The 20821-nt window shown below is 41.6% G+C and overlaps 1 protein-coding gene across 6 annotated transcripts in view; it reads right to left on the bottom strand.

Moving 5' to 3' along the window:
* Positions 1-20821, bottom strand: part of eef2k (eukaryotic elongation factor 2 kinase) — a 76596-nt gene that overhangs the window by 38144 nt on the left and 17631 nt on the right. For 5 of the 6 annotated variants that reach the window (XM_059978962.1, XM_059978956.1, XM_059978958.1 and 2 more), the window contains exons 2-5: positions 20131-20380; positions 17750-17797; positions 5875-5975; positions 1970-2030 (exon numbers count right to left, since the gene is read on the bottom strand). In XM_059978962.1, coding sequence (XP_059834945.1) covers positions 1970-2030; positions 5875-5975; positions 17750-17797; positions 20131-20340 — 420 coding nt within the window. In that variant the 5' untranslated portion in view covers positions 20341-20380. The remainder of the gene's footprint in view (positions 1-1969; positions 2031-5874; positions 5976-17749; positions 17798-20130; positions 20381-20821) is intronic. The other variant, XM_059978960.1, reaches the window with a different exon arrangement.

Raw genomic sequence — 20821 nt, 5'->3', positions numbered from 1 at the left:
GAAATAAAATTATCTTCAACCAATTTAATCCTAGAACGACACTCCCAGAACGAGACCACCTTTTACTGGGCATATCTGGAAATGAGGCTCGTTAGCCCCTTGCTAACAGCCATTCGATTCCATGACAAAAAAAAGCCTGACTTTTCTCAGGCTTCCTACCTCGAGGGTGTATACGACTTTGCTTCCGCCAAATCGGCGGGGTTGCGATGTCTCGCCCACCCGAATCCCGGCTTGTGTGATTTATTGGCCCCAGCATCTTAAATTTACAATAAACTGGAGTGGCAGACCCCAATTTATTGATGAGCATTCATTATATTTAATCATCATTAACAGGAATAACTTTCTAAACTATAGCAAGCGTTCCATTTTCAGCAACACTGATGCCACCAAAGGGATGGTGAAAAGGTACAAGGACAACATCACAAGCCACTAACTAGTTCCGAATCACAATCAGACTTATTATCACTAACACCTCTCAGGAAATCTATTAGTTTGCAGCAGTAGTACAGGGCAGTACATAAAATAAACAACAAATTACAAAAATAAATTGAAATATGTATCTATATATTAAATAACTAGTCATAATAAGAGCAAACATATAGTGAGGGAGTGTTTAAGTGTTTATAATCCATACAGAAATCTGATGGTGGAAGGGAAGAAGTTGTTCCTAAAACACTAAATGTGTGTCTTCAGGCTCCTGTACCTCCTCTTGGAGCTTAGATGGAAACCATAACAGTCAATGAGTGGAAGAGGGTGGGTGGTGGGGCGGGGGGGAGAAATCAAGGTCATGAACCTCACCATCCATCTTCCCATATACCAAATTTAACCATATTAACAGAGATGAGGAGGGATTTCTTTAGCCAGAAGGTGGTGAATCTGTGGAATTCATTGCCACAGACGGCAATGGAGAGCAAGTCATCGGGCATATTTAAAGGGGAGATTGATAGGTTCTTGATTAGTAAGAGTGTCAAAAGTTACAGGGAGAAGGAGGGGAATGGGGTTGAGAGGGATAATAAATCAGCCATGATGGAGTGGCAGAACTGACTTGATGGGCTGAATGGCCTAATTTGCTCCTATGTCTACCTAGAACAGCTTGGTCATAAGCAAAGCCCATTGGCAGCAAGTCCAAGTCCAAATGCTGAAGGAGTTGTTGTAATACAGAGCGAGAATTTAATGACACAACAAACAATCCTATTGGAGGAACTCAGTAGCTCAAGCAGCACCAGCAACTTAATGAAAATGTTGAGGAAGCTGGCTCCATGCCTATACACACCCCTGCAAGCACTAGTTGTCATTCACGACCAAACTGCTACAAGCCAGGTTGTTCTGCATCACCTGTAATAACACTCCGCACTTTATGGAGAAAACCTGACTAGAAGAGGTGGAGGCAGCCTTTAAAGTAATAATTACAAAGGGATACATAAGACCATACGACACAGAAGCAGAAGTTGGCCATTCAGCCCATCGTGTCTGCTCCACCATTCCAGCATGGCTAATTTATTATCCCCCTCAATCTCATTTTCCTGTCTTCTCCCCATAACCTTTGACATCCTGGCTAATCAAAAGCCAATCAACCTCCACTTTAAATATACCCAATGTCTTGGCCTCCATAGCATCCGCGGAAATGAATTCCACAGATTCACCACCATCTGGCTAAAGAAATTCCTTTTCATTTCTGTTTTAAGAGGACACTCTTGTATTCTGAGGCTGTGCCCTCTGGTTCCCACTATAAGAAATATCCTCTCCATGTCCATATCCAGGGCTTTCAATATTCATTTGGTTTCAATGAGATCCCCCCACTTCCTTCTAAACTCTAGTGAGTAAAGGCCCACAATCACCAAACACTTCTCATGTTAATCCTTTTATTCCTGGAATAATTCTTGTAAACCTCCTCTGGTACCTCTCCAATAGCACATTTTTTCTTAGATACTGGGCCCAAATCAGCATGATTTGGTACCAATACTCTTACCTGTTTCGCCATTTTCATGAGCACTTCATCTTCAACCCACTTTCCTGAAATAGCATTGTACCTGTTGAGACAGGAAAAGAGGGGATGATGTGCAACATGAACCATTTCTCTTTACCCACCCACCCACCCCTAGTTTTGTTGAGATTTTTCTGCAAGCTAAGGTTCAATTGGAACGGTAACAGTGGCAGCACGATTAACCAACAAGAAGGGAGCTACAGTAGCGTAGCAGTTAACACAACACTATTGCAGCTTGGGGTGTCAGTATTCAGAATTCATTTCTGGTATTGTCTGTAAGGGCTTTGTTCAACCGTCTCGTGAACGTGTGGGTTTCCTCCAGGTGCTCCAGTTTCCTCCCACATTCCAAATACATATTGGTTAGTAGGGTAATTGGTCATTGTAAATTATGCTAGGAGTAAATAGGTGGATTGCTGAGTGGCTCAGCTCATTGGGCCAGAAGGGCCTGTTTTCTACTCTCTCTTTAATTAAAAACCTCAAATCTTCTCATCCAATCCATGCAGAGCTGGACAGGTGAAGTTTAAGCTGAAGAGATTCACTTTGGAAGGTCAAATTTAAAGGAAGAGTACAGGATAAGTGGCATGATTCTTAACGGTGTGGAGCAACAAAGGGGTCTTGGGGTCCATGTCCATAGAAGTGGTTAAGGTGGTATATGGTGTGCTGGCCTCCTTTAGTTGGGGGAATTGAGCTCAAGAGCTGCAAGATAATGTGGTAGCTCTATAAAACTCTGATTTGACCACACTTGGAATATCTTGTTCAATTCTAGTCGCCTCGTTATAGGGAGTATGTAGAAGCTTTAGAGATGGTCCAGAGCAGATTTACCAGGATGCTGCCTGGATAAGAGACTATGCCTTATAAGGACAGATTGAGTGAGCTAAGGCTTTCCTCTTTGGATGGAAGGAGGATGAGAGGTAACTTAATAAGAGATATACAAATTCTAAGAGATGTTGATTGAGTTGATGGATAGAGCCATTTTCCCAGGGCAGAATTGGCTAATACAGTACCAGGGGGCATAATTTTAAGGTGACTAGAGTAAAGTATAGGGGGGATATCAGAGGTATTTTTCCCCCAAACAGGGAGTGGTGGGTACCTGTAACACTCTGCTAGGGTGATGGTAGAGGCAGATATATTAAAGGCATTTAAGAAACTCTTAGAAAGGTGCATGGATAGAAAATTGGAGGACTATGTAGGAGGGAAGGGTATGATTACCCTTAGGGTCAGTTAAAAGTTTAGCACAACATTGTGGGCTGAAGGGCCTGTAATGTGCTGTATTCTTCTGCGCTCTCTGCTTTAATCCAGCCCAAGTTGGAGGACATCTCTACTGCAGCCTGCTGCTGATTTTGCAGTCAGAATGTTACTTCTCGTTCCCAACAACATGGGTGTGCCTCTCCATGGAGCTGACTGGGAATAATGAAGAGCTATCAGTGACAGCTACTTGATGACCACATCGACAGGCTATAAATTTTCCCACAAGAAAATTTTAAACCAGTTTACCACCAGGCTTGCTGGAATTTCTATTTCCAGCAGAAACGATTCTATTTTTGGCTTTAGAGAAGGGGAATAAAATCTGCAGTGGATCTCATTAGCTCTGCTTTGAGACAATGTGTTGGCAGCAAAAAAAATGGACAAGTAATCGCTAAATGTTTTCAATTTCAGGGTAGGAACAAACTTGATTGTTCAGCTCCCAATGGATTTAACCATATGCTGTGGTGGCACAAGCTTGATTAAGCTGGCAAATTACCAAGCTCAGTCATAAATCAAGAATGTAATAATAACAACTTGTTTATAGAGGAACTTCTCATACACTTTTATTGAAAGTGCTTTATAACCAAATAAAGTGGAAACATGAAGATAAAAAAATAAAAACATGAAAAGTAAAAGCAATAAGATGTTAGTTAAAAGCAAGGTTAAATAAATAGGTTTTGAGCAGGTGTTTAAAAGTGTCATCTAAGTACATCGCTTATAGTTTTAGCTATTAAATTCCAGAGTTTAGGAATGGAGTTCAAAAAAGCAGAGCTGACAATTCTGATAGAGATTGCTTAGATTTAAGAGACCAGCAGAAGAAGACCTGAGAGCTTGAGCAAGGTTATAAAAAGAAAGCGATTCTATGATGTACTTCAGTCCCAGAACACTGACAGCTGTAAAAATGAAATTTAAAATCAATTCTAAAAGCTTCTCAGGGTTTTGCCAGAGTCAGCCAGCAATGGTGATACCTGGTTGCAATCTTGCTATTTAAAGGTTGCCCTCTCACGCCCAGCACAGAGATCCAAATATGGTTGTAGGCAGCAGAGATATGCTAATACCAAAAGAAATTTAAAAATCTTCAAGATTTTTTAAGATCTTTAAAGAGACCTTTAACGATTTAAAGATTAGCTTTATTTGTCACATGTACATCAAAGCATAGTGAAATGCACCATTTGCACCAACGACCAACAGTCTGAGTACGTGCTGGGGGCAGCCCACAAGTTCCGCCATGCCTCCAGCACCAACAGGGCATGCCCACAACTCACTAAACCTAACCCATGCGACTTTGGAATGTGGGAGGAAACCAGAGCACCTGGAGGAAACTCGTATGTTACTCATAGAGAGAATATCCAAACCTGTTACAGAGAATTGTGGAAATTGAACCATGAACACTGGCACTGTAAAGCTTTACAATGGCTGCAATAATTATAGGAAACTGTCTCTCGTCTTTGAAAGATATCAAAGCGTTGTGCAGGGACTGAGGATTTCTGACATGTGAAAACTACAGAAGATGAGATACTTCCCTTGTCTGATAGGCTAAGAAACTGTTTGCACAAGCATGACGGGCAGTAATCACAGAACACATAATTAGCAAGAATGCCATGGGATGATAAGTATTTTACACAATAAGCTGGGTCAAAAGGATGTGCAGAGCCAGTTGTTAGCATAATACAAGACAGCCAGCACTGGAACAGGCCCTTCAGCCCACAGTGCCTGTGCTGACTGATTCCAATTTTAATTAATCCCATCTGCCTGCACATGGTCTATACCCCTCCATTTCCTCTCTATTCTAATTCCTGTAGAAATGCCTCTTAAACCTTCCTTTAATTCCAGTTCACTCTACAAGGCAAAATATTGCAGGACTACGGAGACAGATACCAGTGTGTGTGATGCACTGGATTGTTTTGATTCAGGTAATTCAGAAGTGCTGCATGGCTATGACATCAGTGATGATTTTCCGTTCGGATAGACAGCGCGAGTTGACACAACATGGGCTGAGCGGCCTATACTGTGCTGTAATATTATATTAAACCTCAACATCAAAAGGTGCAAGGAAGGAGTAAGACTTTGCCCTGTGTACAAGGAAAGGTGTCAACACTGTTGTTGCTTTATTTCAGTGTAACTGTTGAGAAGTTAATTTGTATTTTAAAATCTGTGACCTAAAGGTAGCTCTGGAACAAATGCTGGCAAATTTTCTGATGTCTTCAGTTTCGGCACATTCCAACTCTACCACCTCAAATCATGTTTATTGTGCGTTGAATCACTGTTTCACAGAATATCACCTTAACATGCTACATAACTTTTAAAAACCTTAAGAAAATATTTATTTATTTAGCCATAAGCGAGGAATAGGCTCTTTAAGCCACACCGCCCCAGCAAACCCAAAGCCGCGATTAACCATAATCTAATCACAGGACAATTTACAATGCCAATTAACCTATCCAGCATTTATTTAGACTGTGGGAGGAAACCAGAACACCCAAGAAAAACACACACATTCCACGGGGAGGATATACAGAAATTCCTTACAGAATGCCGCCAGAATTGAACTCGAAACTCCAGAATGCCCCAAGTGATAATAGCACCTTGGTAACCACTACCTTGGCACTGATTAAAGCAATAGAATTAAAGCAAGAGAAACAGACCTGTAACGAGTTGCTGTCTCTGTCTCAATTTCTTCCAGGTGGAATTCTGCCCAAGGATCAGGCATGTGCTTGGCTTTTTCAAATGCATGCTTCCAAGCTTCCTGCACAACAGAAGGAACAGCTCATTTCCTTTCAAAGTGCTGGTGCCAACACTGAATTTTATTTACTAAATGTATTCTGCATAGGTGGCTGAGCTTTTTGAAGTTGTAAACCAGTCAGAGGTCCATATCACAACCAGGGGTCAAAGTCCAATCACAATTCAATGCTGGAAGTGGGGTGAACATCCACGAATAACCATAACCAAATATTTACAATGCAGGGAGGAAAAACATCTGATTTCAAGTCCAGAATATGAACACTAACTCATGCGAGAACTTTAATTAGTGCTCAAGATCTGGCCTCAGTGCAATTTGAGAAGATTAACAAGTACATGCTTTTTTAACCCACTGAGGTTCAGCTTTGCAGAGGTGGATCTTCGAGCTTCTTGTTTCAGGCCACTTTAATTCTCAATTCTTCTCCTACTCAACCTGTGTGCCGTAATGTGGCCCAACATAAACTAGAACAATAATACCTTATCTTCCCTCTGGGCACCTGCATCTTTCCGAAATGAAGAATGAATTTTTCAACATCATCTCCATGAGCACACTTGGAGTGGGTATACTGCATTTCTCATCATTGCTTAGATACTAAGCAGCAATGAAAATAAGCCCATTCCCTATCGTACTATTCACCTTTCACTCAGATCAAAGTTCATAGAAAACTTTTCAAAGTACAGATATGTCACTAGGTACTATGCTGAAACTTACTTTCTTGTAGGCATTCGCAGTAAAACAAAGAAATATAATCAAAACAATGAAGAACTACAAAGACTGACAATCAATGTGCAAAAGGCAGCAAACAGTGCAAATAAATAAACAATATCGAGTACGAGTTGTACACTCCTTCAAAGAGATTGTGGAATCGGTTCGGGATTGAAATGAGTTAAATTATCCACACTGGTTCAGGAGACTGATGGATGAAGGGTAATTACTTCATAATACATTCATTCACTTGACAAGTCAAATCTGTTAACGCCCATTTCAACTCCTTTACAATGCAGGGCCGAAGAATTTCAACAGCACTTTGCCCTTCAAAAGCCTGGTTCACTGAGGGCAATCAGCAAGCTTCTGCAACCTTGCTTTCATGCAATGTTCAAGCACTTGCATCAGATGCAATATTTGCTTTCACATGCTTGAGTGCACAAGCAGCATTGACCAAACTAACTGATCAGTTAGTCCTGACAAAGGGTCTTGGCCCGAAACATCAACTGTACTGCTCCCTATAGATGCCGCCTGGCCTGCTGCTTTCCACCAGCATTTTGTGTGTGTCACTTAAATTTCCAGCATCTGCAGATTTCCTCGTGTTTGCGAGATCATTAGTGCTATTGCTTTGTTACAGTGCCTGCTATAAAATCAAGGTTCAATTCCCACCACTGTCTGTAAGGAGTCTGTTCATTTTCCCCATGACCATGTGGGTTTCCTCAAGTGCTCCAATTTCCTCCCAAATTAGGGTTATTTTCTGAGTTCTGCAGGGATCGCTCCCTATGCAACTCCCGTGTCCAGTCATCCCTACCCACTAATCTTCCTCCTGACACTTATCCTTACAGGCAAAACAAGTGCTACACCTGCCCTACACCTCCTCCCTCACTACCATTCAGGTCCCAAACAGTCCTTCCAGGTGAGGTGACACTTCACCTCTGAGTCTGTTGGGATCATTTATTGTATCTGGTGTTCCCAGTGTGGCTTCTTGTATATCAGTGAGACCCGACATAGATTGGTAGACCACTTTGTTGAGAACCAACTCTCGGTCCACCAGAAAAAGCAGGATCTCTCAGCTTTTGATTCCATTTCCTATTCCCATATGTCCATGGCCTCCTCTACCATGAGGCCACACTCAGGTTGGAGGAGCAACATTTTATAGTTCATCTGGGCAGCCTCCAACCTGATGGCATGAACACCGATTTCCAGAACTTCCAGTAATGCCTTCCCCCTTCTCTATTCCCCATTCCCTTCTCCCCCCCACCTTATCTCCTTGCCTGGCCACTGCCTCCCTCTAGTGCTCCTTCCTTTTCTTCTTTCTTCCATGGCCTTCTGTCTTCTCCTATTAGATTTCCCCCTTCTCCAGCCCTGTATCTCTTTTCACCAACCCCCAGCTCTTTATTCATCCCTTTCCCCTCCCAGTTTCACCCATTCCCCCCCCCCCACCACCTTCAAATCTGACTCATCTTTCTTTTCCTCTAGTCCTGCTGAAGAGTCTCGGCCCAAAACGTCGATTGTACTCTTTTCCGTAGATGCCGCCTGGCCTGCTGAGTTCCTCCAGCATTTTGTGTGTGTTGCTTGGATTTCCAGCATCTGTGAATTTTCTCGTTTGTGTTAGGGTTACAATCAGTAAATTGTAAGCATGCTACATTGGCGTGGAAGCATGGTGACATTGCAGGCTGCCCCAGCACATCCTGTATCTTTATCTTTAAATATAAACGCCATGATCTTTGACATAGATCTTTAAGATAACTACTGCCAACATACAGTGCCCAGCTCACCAAATCTTGCAGTTGGGATTTTATCATCTGTAGAATTTATTTTTGCATCTGAAATATTGATTTATTTGTGGATACATGGTTTGGTCAAAACAGACAAGACAATAATATTTATTCTGGATCACTCCTTCCAGTGAGTTGATTCAGAGTGTTCGTTAGGTCAGCTGACAATGATCACTATGTTGTTTTTGGATAGGATTTCCCTCCAAAGTCATTAGGTAAGCACTTGAATGACAACGAGAGAATACTACAGCTTTTGGGATTTCTGTTGTTCCTTGCTGCACGTTGTGGCACATTGGGCACAACTTTGCCATTTCTTTAGCATTTTTGTCTTTTTTTTAAACAAGGCCAAGTTGCTAGCTTGACATTCAACCCAACGCGGGATGGAAATGTGCAAGGGAGCCAACCGGATTTGAACTCCGGACCACATTTTTTGTGACAATAGATTTATATTCCTCATCTCTGCTGAGTGGCAAATTAAGATTCTTTAAAACCACTTTTTTTTTCTAACTTTGAAGAAAAAGATAACCAAACAACTTTCAGTGCAACTTGGTGTCTTCTGCTCAGCTTATCTTCTGTGAAGAAATAAATAGCCAATCTCAAAAAGTAAAAATTAAATTTGAAGCACATTCTTTGAAAACTTTGAGTGGACCTTAATTGGAAAATGTGATCTGAAAAATTCAGTTGACTGTTTATTCATTTCCATAGATGCTGCCTGACCTGCTGAGTTCCTCCAGCATTTTGTATGTGTTGATTCAGATGTGTATGCAGTTTGTGGTTGAATTAGCAGAAGTTGAGACAAGCCAGACCCAGAAAGGTTGCTGGGAAATGCTTGAAAGATACTGTTAGTTTATTTTTAATTTAAAATAAGAGTTTTCTGAGAAAATAGTCCGAAGAAATTGACTGCAACATGGGACAAGTAAAAGTAAAAGGCAGCAGAGATAATAGGTGTAGCTGCCTCTAATTCAACACAACACAAGCTTATTCAAAGTTACAACTCTAAAGCACGTTCACAACCTCAGATGTACCTTGAACAAGATGAACTGTTGACCTCAATCTACCATGTTATGTTCTTGCACCTTATCTATTTGCACTGCAACACTTTATTCTGCATTATTACTGTTTTCCCTTGTACCACTTCAACGTGATCTGCATGAACAGCAAGACAAACTTACCATTGTACCTCAGAACATGTTGATATTGAGAAACCTATTCCAATGCCAACAAGCTGTGCAGACGATACAGCGCTTTGCCTCTGTAGTTACTGCTGTAGTGCAGAAAACACGGGTTGCTATTATAACCTGCTGAGGGATAATTATTGGTTAGAAGACCAGGAGTTTGTCAGCTTGCAGTCTTCTACTGTATGTCTAAGGAGAAGCCAGGAGAGATTTTGGTTTTACATGCCTTCTATGAGATTCTCAACTTGTCCAGAGGTTGGAAGGCCAATGTCTGCGAGTCCACAGCCAAGGAAGGAAGGCTGAGAGGCCTATGTGCGTGTGTGAGTGACAGGGAGGGAAAGGGGCTTGTTTTGCTAAACGTGCTATGCTGGCACTGGAATGCATAGTGACCCTCATGGGCTCGCACCAGCACATCCTGGTAGCTAACACAAATGATGCATTTAGCTGTATGTTTTCATGTACATGTGATAAATAATTCTGAAATTTGAATCTACAAGACTTCACTACTAGACACAAAACATTCCCTCAGTGCTGCACTAGATGTTGGCCTATATTATTGCCACAGTTCCACAACACTGCAGAAGAAAGTGGTGTCACAGGTAGACAGGTTAGTCATGGCTAAGGTCAACTCCTGCCTAAGCAAGGACCTGGACCCACTGCAGTTTTCTATCATAATAGTCTACAGTGGATGCAATCTCAGGTCTTGGATTATCTGGACAATAGCAATACTTAGGTCAAGCTGCTGGTTTTTTGACTACAGCTCAGCATTCAACACAACCATTCCTACAAATCGACAAACTCCAAAACCTGAGCCTCTATGCCTCCCTCTGCAAATAGATCTTTGACTTCCTCACTGGGACACCATAGCTCGTGTACGTCAGAAGTAACACTTCCACCTCGCTGACAATAAACACTGGCTCATTGGTCTACTCTCCCTACACCCATGACTGTGTGGCTAGGCACAGATCAAACACCATCTATAAATTTGCAATGACACAATGTTGGCAGAATTTCAAACGGTGACGAGGAGGCATACAGGAGTGAAAAACATTAGCTGGTTGAATGGTGTTGCAGCAACAACCTTGTACTCAATGTCAGGAAGAACAAGGAATTGATTGTGGAATTCTAGAACAAAGCACCCAGGGAACACACACCATCCTCATTAAGGGATCAGAAGTGATAAAGGTGAGCAGTTTCAAGTTCCTGGGTGTTAACATCTCCAAGTATCTATCCTGGGCTCAACAGATTGATACAATTATAAAGAAGGCACAACAGTGGCTATATTCCACTAGGAGTCTGAAATGACTTGATATGCCACCAAAGACTCTCGTAAATTTCTACAGATGTACTATGGAGAGCATTCTAACTGTTGCATCACCATCTGGTATGCACAGCATTGGAAAAAGCTGCAGAGGATTGTAAACTCAGCCAGCTCCATCATGGGCACTAGCCTCCTCAGCATCCAGGTCACCTTCAAAAGGCGATGCCTCAAAAAGATGGCATCCAGCACGCAGGACATGCCCCCTTCTCATAACAACCATAAAAGAGGTGGTAGAGGAGCCTGAAGACACACTCAATGTTTCAAGAACAGCTTCTTCACCTCTACCATGTGATTTCTGAATGGACGATAATCCTATGAACACTACTTCACTATTTTTCCTCTCTTTTTGCACTACTTTAATTTTCTATTTTATTTTAATTCGTAGTTTTTATTATCTATGACACTGTACTGCTGCCACAAAACAATAAATTTCACAACATATGGTCATGAAGAGAGCTTTAGCCACAACGACCTTCATGAATCAGGAGTTGCGGTGTCATATTGAAATTGTACAAGAGGCCAAACTCAGAGTACCGTGAGCAGTTCTGGTCAGCAACCTGCAGGAAAGATATCACTAAAATTGAAAGAGAACAGAGAAAATTTAGAACGATATTGCCAGAACTCGAGGACTAGACTTATAGGGAAAGATTGAGTAGGTTAGGACTTTATTCCCTGCAACATGGAAGAATAAAGGGAGGTTTGACAGAGGTATACAAAATTATGAGTACAGTCGGCCCTCCTTATCCACGGGTTCCGCATGCGCAGATTCAACCAACTACGTATCTGGAAAACCCGAAGTTCTCTCTCCAGCACTTGTCGTTTGAGCATGTACAGACTTTTTTCTTGTCATTATTCCCTAAACAATACAGTATAACAACTATTTACATCGCATTTACATTATATTAGGTATTATAAGTAATCTAGAGATTATTTAAAGTATATGGGAGGTTGTGCATAGGTTACCATGGATCAGAATCGAAAAAATAAGCGGAAGTTCTCTAAGACGGAACAGGTACATCCGGTATTAACATCAGTTAGTCAAACATTTGTCTTAGTATATAGTATATATTTTACCTTTCTATGCCTATAAAACACTTAAGAAATGTATGTATTTCAATAATTAAACCACTGCGTTGCTTAATAATAATTGTAGTTTTCATCGGGGCAGGGCATTCACATGCTCCATTATTCTCACTTTATCCTTTAAAATTGTTCTGATTGTTGACCGACTGTAGCCAAACGCTTTTCCAATGACCGATGGCGTTTCATCTCTTTCAATCGCTTTATTATTTCCACTTTATTTTCAATCATGATTGTTTTCCGTCAACAAAACAGAAACAACAGCAGCCACCGGTGGCAAGTCCTGAGCTCCGCCGGGTCCTGAAGTCCACCACACTGAGAAAAGTTAAATAAGGGACTTGAGCATCTGCGCTTTTTGGTATCCACAGGGGGTTCCGGAACCAATCCCCAGCGGATAAGGAGGGTTGACCATATAGATAGGGTTAAGGCTTTTTCCACTTAGGTAGGGTGAGACTAGATCTAAACGTCATAGGTTAAGGGAAAAAGATGACATACTTAAGGAGGAACTTCTTCACTCAGAGGGTGTTGCAAGTGTGGAGGTGGAACGAGCTGCCAGCACAAGTGGTGGATGTGGGTTCAATTTCAACATTTAAGAAAAGCTTGGATAGGCACATGCATGGGAAGTGAATGGAGGGCTGTGGTCCAGGTGCAGGTCGATGAGACTATGCAGACAAAATGAGACTAAATATGATTCTATAATGAGCAAGACAGGAGAAGGCTTCTGACATCAAAAATCAGGAGGACCAGAAACCTACAATGAAAAGCCTAACATGACTGATTTATTTCTAAATGTAATCCTGTGGTATCCTCTCTGGTGCCACATTAGCCCCACCTGCATTGGCAAATTGGTTTATTATTGTCACATATAGCAAGGTACAGTGAAAACCTTATCTTGTATTCCACCCATACAGATAATTTCATGATAGTGCATTGAGTTAGCACAAAGGATAAAGAGACAAAAAGTTGCAAGGCCATAACGAGGGTCAAGAGACCAAAAAGCTACAGGAGGAAAGAGAGGAAACAGCATTGGAGCAGAAGACAGTAAAGAACAGGCAGAAGTGCTCAATGCAGCTTTGAGCTTCAGGCCATTAAGGTCATTACTTTGCTGTCATGTGTGCCAGCAATCAGGAAAGGGAAAAAAACAGTTGCTTCACAGGAAATCTTCATTGGGTTTGCTAGCCTTGAGTTGCATCTGTCCTCTGACCACCTCCTCCTCGAACCATCTCAGCCAGAGTTTTGGTTTCTGCACTTCTTGTGTGTATGCACACACACGCTCACACTAAATCCGGCCGAGAGGTCAGTCCCCATTACTGCAGGCCTCGCTCACACTAAATCCGGCCGAGAGCTCAGTCCCCATCACCGCAGGTTTGCAGGAGGAAATGAGTTCACAGCAGATGACAACGCAGACTGGTGTTCTGGCGCTCTAGCTGGTGATTTGGTAAGTAAATGTTGGTACAGCCACCCAGTCAGGAGGACTGTGTGCAAGTCTGTGGAGGCAGGGCTCAGCTCATCACTAGCCCTGTGAACCTACCTCCGACAGTGAGCAGCTTCTCTCCCACACATTGTGTTAAAATGCAGCTCCACAGTGTAAATAATAGAACTCCCAATAACCTGCCAACTGACCATTCAGAATGACCAACTGACATGCATGTGATTAACCAGACCCCAGCTCCCAAACTTGTTGCGACTACCTTCTACGTTAATGACTGGTCACCTAACTACAGGAAAGATATCAATAAGCTTCAAAGAGTGCAGAGAAAATTTACAAGGATATTGCTGGTACTTGAGGACCTGAACTTAATAGATTAAGATTTCAGTCCTTAGAATTCAAGAGAATGAGGGAGATCTTACAGAGATACACAGGAATTTTCTCCTCAGGTCCCTGTAATGTTCTGTGAATACACAGTTATTTGTTCTGTGCTGTGGACTCCTGGTACGCTGTATCAATGGCATAGTCTCAGTACATCTGTCACCAATACTGATGCACTGTTTATATCTCCATGTTCAACTCACGTCTTTGACCTTTGACTGTACTTAGACTGGAGCTAACACAGTGAAACCAGGGGCTCCTGCTTATCTAAAACACCAAAACTAAACAAAACCACACTTCTGACCCTGAGGATATTTAACATTTGCCATCACTACCACAATTCTTTGCAGACTGACACAGCAAGAAATTGGGAAATGAGTTAAAAGGGGCAGATTCCAAACCCCAGAGATGGCAACAACAAAAAACTGTATTAATATACCTCATTTAACATTAGCAACAGATTCCAAGACTTACACCGGAGCATTTTCAAATCAAACATATGCCAAAATATAAAGTGACATTAGGGCAATTAAGAGACTCGTTAACTGAGTTTAAGAGGCATCTTAAAGGCTGGTGTGGAGACAAGAGGAAGTCAAAACTGTTGAGAGAGGTTAGATGGGAGTGAGGAAAGAGATCAGCAGTGCTGGGATCCAGGAGAAGGATAAATATTAAGGAAGACAAACACAAAATGGAAGGAGAATTAACAATCATGCAGGTTGACAAGACTTGAACTAGAGGTTATAGGTTAAGGGTTAAAGGTGAAATATTTAAGGGGCACCTCTGGCAGAACTTCTTCACTCAGAGGATGGTGAGAGTGTGGAATGAACTGCCAGTGGATGTTGATTCAACTGTTCCAATAAAGACAGTTTGGTTAAGTACATGGATGGGAGGGGTATGGAGGGATATGGTCCAGGTGCAGATCATTGGGATAAGGCAGAAGATCAGGTAGGCATGGATTAGAATGCCTTTTGCTGTGCTGTGTGGTGCTTTAAAACATCAATAAAGTGAATGTATAAGGGCTTTGAGGTATTAATTGGAAACAAGACCTTTTAGCCCTGAACATCCAGCACCGACAGAGTTTTACTGGACTACTATTTTTTCCCAGAAACATCTATTCTGCAACACAATCAAAAACCCTACCAAACCCGGACACCCTCTCTTCTCCCACTTCCTACTGGGCAGAAGACAAAAGCCTGGAAGCACATATCACCAGGTTCAAGGACAGCTTCCACCCTGCTGTTATAAGACAATTGAACAGTTCACTAGTACAATAAGATAGACTGAAACTCATATGGCCTTGCACCTTATTGTCAGCAGTGCACTTTCCCTAAAACTTGCACTTCATTCTGCTATTTTAATTTGTACTACCTCTATGCAGTGATATGGTGAACTGATCTGTGACAGGATTAGGATCTAACATCAGCTTTATTTGTCACATGTGTATCAAATCATACGTGAAATGCACTGTTCGCATCAACGACCAACACTGTCTGAGGATGTACTGGGGGCAGTGTGCAAGTGTTGCCACACCTCCAGCACCAACATAGCCTCCCCACAACTTACTAACCAGTACGTCTTTGGACTGTGGGAGGAAACTGGAGCACCCGGAGGAAACCCATGCAGTCATGGGGAGAATGTACAAACTCCTTACAGACAGTGGCAGGAAATGTACCTGGGTCACCAGCCTTGTAGAGCATTACACTAACTGCTGTGTAGTTTTTCACTGTACCTTGGTACGTGTGACAATCATAAACTAATTTACCATTGTAGGCTGGGCAAATCTGGCACCACAGAGGGTAGTTTTTTTCTGTTTTTTTTTTAAAACGTAGTTCAGTCTAGTTTTTGTACTGTATCATGTAACACCATAGTCCTGAAAAACGTTGTCTCATTTTTACTATGTACTGCACCAGCAGTTATGGTCGAAATGACAATAAAAAGTGACTTGACTTGATAACAAAGGATTATGTTGCAGTATAAATAGGTCACTAGACACCACCCCCCCCCCACGTAATTAGAAGCTGTTAAACACAGATATAATGCAAATTGTAATACATTGCATTCAAAACACATTATTATTAGACTAAGTGGAATTGAAATTCTGTCCTCATGTTTGACAGTGTCAGAATGACAGCATACATCCTGTCACACATCAACATCAGCTCAAAGTTGCTTTTTAAGAACAAGGAAGCGATTGTAAACAATCCACTTTCTGCTCTTGTAGCCCACTTCAGATCACTAAGGTTTGTACGCTGTCCAACTTCAACATCGGAAACATTTTGTCTGGATGCATCACAGCTTGGTACGGCAAACACTCTGCCTGAGCCCAGAACATCAGAGGATGCAGCCTCCCCACCATCGACTCTGTCTACACTCTCACTTGCCTTTGTAGAGCAGCCGGTCTGATCAGACTTCACCCACCCCAGGCGTTCTCTCCCCTCTCATCCGGCAGAAAGATACAGAAGTCTGGAAGCACATACCACAAGGCTCCAGGACAGCTTCTAACCCACTACTGAATGGACCTCGTTTAATAAGATGGACTCGTAGTCCCACAATCTACCTCATTATGATCTTGCGCCTCATAGTTAGTCTACACTGCACTTCTAACCCTTTTGCATTGTTAATGTTTTACCTTGTTCTACTTCAAGGCACTGTGTAATGATTTAATCTGTATGGACAGTATGTAAGACAAGATCCTCATGGTATCTTGATACAAGTGACAGTAATACACCCATTCCAACACCAAATGATCCATAGACACTGAAGTACCAGGAGACCTTGCAGCAAGCACCATCCCGGTGGTACATGCTTTTGAATCTTTTCTGCTTGATGGTTTGGGGGAGGGGGTGGAACAGAATGCTCTTCTATGTATGGAATGCTCCTTATTGGAAAGATTCAATTAAATGTAATACTAGTGCCTGTAATAACCCCCGCCAGGGATGCCCCCAAGCCCAGTTACGAAAGGAGGGAGGATTGGGCATGGAGTTAGCAGCCCTAACCTGTAAAAACCCGGAGCTACAGAAAACCCAACAAAAGCTCCAAAGACCTAATTCCTGGGAGAGCAAGGATCTTCAGCTAGAAGACATATGAAGTCATTTGGTAAAAGCTGAAGCCACAAGGCCTATCAACCTTGCTTTGGCCCAGGACAGCCTATGTCCCAGATGGGGTGCTGGGCTGCCTGTAATGCTCTGTCAATATGTTTTGGTTTTCAACAGTAAAACCAGTTATTTGTTCTGTGCTGTGGACTCCTGGTATGCTGTGTCAATGGCACCGTCTCAGACAGGGTACAGTACATTCCTCAAACCAACACTGATGCACTGTTTATATCTCCAGCATGTTCAACTCACGTCTCTGACCTTTGACTGACCTCTGACTAGAACTAACGTAGAGTGAAACCAGGAGCTCCTGCTTATCTAAAATACCAACACTATCCTCTGACTCTGAGGATATTTAACATTTGCTATTACTATCACAATTCTTTTCAAACCGGCATAGCAAGAAGTCAGGAAATGAGTTAAAAGGGGCAGATTCCAAACCCCAGAGATGGCAACAACGAAAAACTGTATTAATAAACCTCATTTAACATTAGCAATAGATTCCAAGACTTACATTGGAGCATTTTCAAATCAAACATACATATAAAGTGACATTAGGACAATTAAGAGATTTGTTAACCGAGTTTAAAAGGCATCTTAAAACTGGTGTGGAGAAAAGCGGAGGATGAGACTGTGGAGAGAGGTTAGATGGAAGCGAGGCAAGATATCAGCAGAGCTGGGATCCAAGAAGAAGAGATGAATTCTGGTTCAAACACAAAATGGAAGGAGAATTAACGATGACATGCAGGAAAGTATACAAGTGACATGATGGTTTCGGAGTAGAAAACGCAATGAAATGATTGCATATATTCGACCTACCCGACCTCGGTCAGTTAATGAGCCAAACTTAGGACTGGTCTCGTGATTCTGAAGGATACAAGATAATTTGAAAAATACAAAAATGAAAATTTTATTTTAAACAAAACATTGCCTGTTAGTGTTATCTGTGGCACAGTTACATCATCTGTTTCTAATTATGGAAAAAAGTCCCTGTATATATTTTTGATTTACTCAGCCAATATTAACAAAAGTTTAATTTAATTTTCTCCACGAAATGACACAAGACACCAATAGTTTTCTGAAAGCTTAATACAACATACTGATTTGGTCAAATTGTTTCTCGGATTGCATGTTGGTTAACTAGTAAAGTAATAATTAAATGTCAAAGCAAAATCAAAGTACTGGCAATGGTCTGATCCACGGACAGAGAAACACGTAAAGTGCTGGAGGAACTCAGCAGGTCAGGTAGCATCCATGGAGAGGTGAAACAGCCGACATCTCAGGACAAGACCTTTATGTTCCTCTGGATTTTCAGCATCTGCAGCATCCCTTGTGTTTATGAGAAACAAGAGCTAATGCCTCAGTTCATAACCAGAAGAATCTGGTTTCTCAGGGTAGAATAATGTGACATATATGTACTTAGATAATAAATTTATTTTGAACCATGAATCGTTCTCTGAAATATTAACCCCGTTTCTCTTTCTTCCCAAATGCTGCCTGACCTGCTGAGTTTCTCCAGCATCTTTTTTTTGTTTTTACTGTTGGTTTCCAGCATCTGTAGGTTTTTAACCACAAAATATACCACCTTTACCACAAAATACACTGCTTTAAATTTGAACACCATATGAGTAATTTTATTTTTCCATCTCACTCTTTGGGATGTTTTTGGCATGCTTGTGGATTCTAATGCTAGTTAATCCCTTTCTGCTCCGCTGACAAAGAAACAAAATGACTAAGAACTGATTAGTTTAGCAGCAAACCTCCCCAGAATTATTTCACACAAAATACAGATCCTTCTGCGCTATTCTCAGAATCAACAAACTGCTCTAAAAGCATTTGGATTGAAATTTGCTGTGGGACAAAAAGGGAAAAACTTGCATTAAAAAGACCATAAGACAGAGGAGCAGAATTGGGCCATTCAGCCCATCGAGTCTGCTTCATCAATCCATCGTGGCTGATTTATTATCCCTCTCAACACCATTCTCCTGCTTTCTCCCCAAAACCATTGACGCCCTTGCTAATCAAGAACTTATCAACCTCTGTTTAAAATATACACAATGATGTGGCCTCTACAGCCATCTGTGGGAATGAATTTCACAGATTCACCGCCCTCTAAGTACAGAGATTTCTTCCTATCTCTGTTATAAAGGGATCTTCTTGTAGATATGCATGAAAATTTATGAGTACCAAAACTGTTAAAAAAGTCATTAGAGACTGCAGATGCTGAAATCTAGAGTAACGAACTACTGAAGGAACTCAGTGAGTCAAGCAGCGTCCTTAGAGGCAAAGGGCTGGTTGACATTTTGGGTTGAGACCCAACATTAGCAATTTCTACTGACAAGTGAAAGGGTTAATGTCTGAGGAGCATTTGTTGGCTCATGAGTACCTGCTAGAGGCTAGAAGAACGGGGGGGGGGGGGGGGGGGGGGGGGGGGGGGGGAATCTCACTGAATAACAACCTCGCACTCAAGGCACCATCTAGGGCACGCCCTTTTCTCATTACAGCCATCAAGGTGTTGTTACTGGAGCCTAAAGACCCACAATGCTTTAGGAACAGCTTCTTCCCTTCCACCATTAGATTTACGAACACCACCACCACTATTTTGTTCTCTTCTAACATTTATTTTTTATTGTTCTAACTTTTTTTTAAGAAGTGCACTACACTGAGTTGCTGCTGTAAAACAAATTTCACAAACATACTGTACGTCAATGATAAGAAACCTGATTCTGACCGTCAGAATGCTTTTACATGCTGGAGTTTCTGGTGTGGGACTTGAACCTTGAACTGAGAGGATATCACTAATGATGTCTCACAAAATGCAAATCTTTGTTAAAGAAGGGCACCAGAATTTCACCAATTTGCATGCTATACTGGTATCCTACTGATTATTCAACAAGGCACCAATTCCAGAAAGAAACTGTAGTTACCATCTGATTAACTTGCCCACACCTAAAGCTGGATTTCAGCTTCAATAAAATAATGACTACCCAACTTCTAATCTCTAAGCGTCTGATCAGTAAAGTTTGAGTTTGCAAACAACCAGCGTTAGTATGTTACCGGGCAATAAGCACATGCAAGGCTCTCACTCACTGCAATGAATGTTAGTTAACTTTCAAGCATTACTTGTATATATAAATACATTAGTGTACTAATCAAAGGGCAGAAATAAAAACATAAAATGAGAGATCTTAAGACTGTACCTTAAAGTTGAATGACCTTACAGGGGAACTGGAAGTTTCACAAAGCTTGCCCTTCAAGTAATTGTGATTGCAAATCTTATTTGACTTATGTTCATCATAATCTGTGATGGAGCAGATAAGATACTGCTCTTCATCATCACTATCGTCCACAGAGTTTCGACTTGTACTGCCAACACCTTCGATCTCAAAGATCAGATCATCTTCTGCCATGGTTGCCAATTATTTCCAGTTTCAGGCAAAACAGGTTCTCCTGCAGACAGGAAACAGATCCAATCATCACACGGCCATGCCATTATCAATTCATTACTGGACTCTTACACAATACATAAAATGTAATCACTAATTAACCTCAGTTTCATTGTTTCATTTCATCCACAAATTAAAGATTTAAAGATTAGCTTTATTTGGCACATATACATCAAAACATGCAGTGAAATGCATTGTTTGTGCCAATGACCACAGTCCGAGGATGTGCTGGGGGGCAGTCTGCAAGTTGTCATGCTTCCAGCACTGCTACAGCATGCCCACGCTTACTAACCCTTCCTTCCCCAAGTTCAAGTTTACTCTCATCTGACTGTACATATATACAACCAAACAAAACATCCCTCTGGACCACGATGCACCCACAAAACATATATCACAGACAGCACATAAAACAAAATGTTACCACTAATAAGTTAATAAAATATAA

Source organism: Hypanus sabinus, chromosome 9 (genome assembly GCF_030144855.1).
Source record: "Hypanus sabinus isolate sHypSab1 chromosome 9, sHypSab1.hap1, whole genome shotgun sequence".
Lineage (NCBI taxonomy): Eukaryota > Metazoa > Chordata > Chondrichthyes > Myliobatiformes > Dasyatidae > Hypanus > Hypanus sabinus.
Note: the sequence above shows the minus strand (reverse complement) of the source record. Positions and strands in the feature narration are given on the sequence as shown.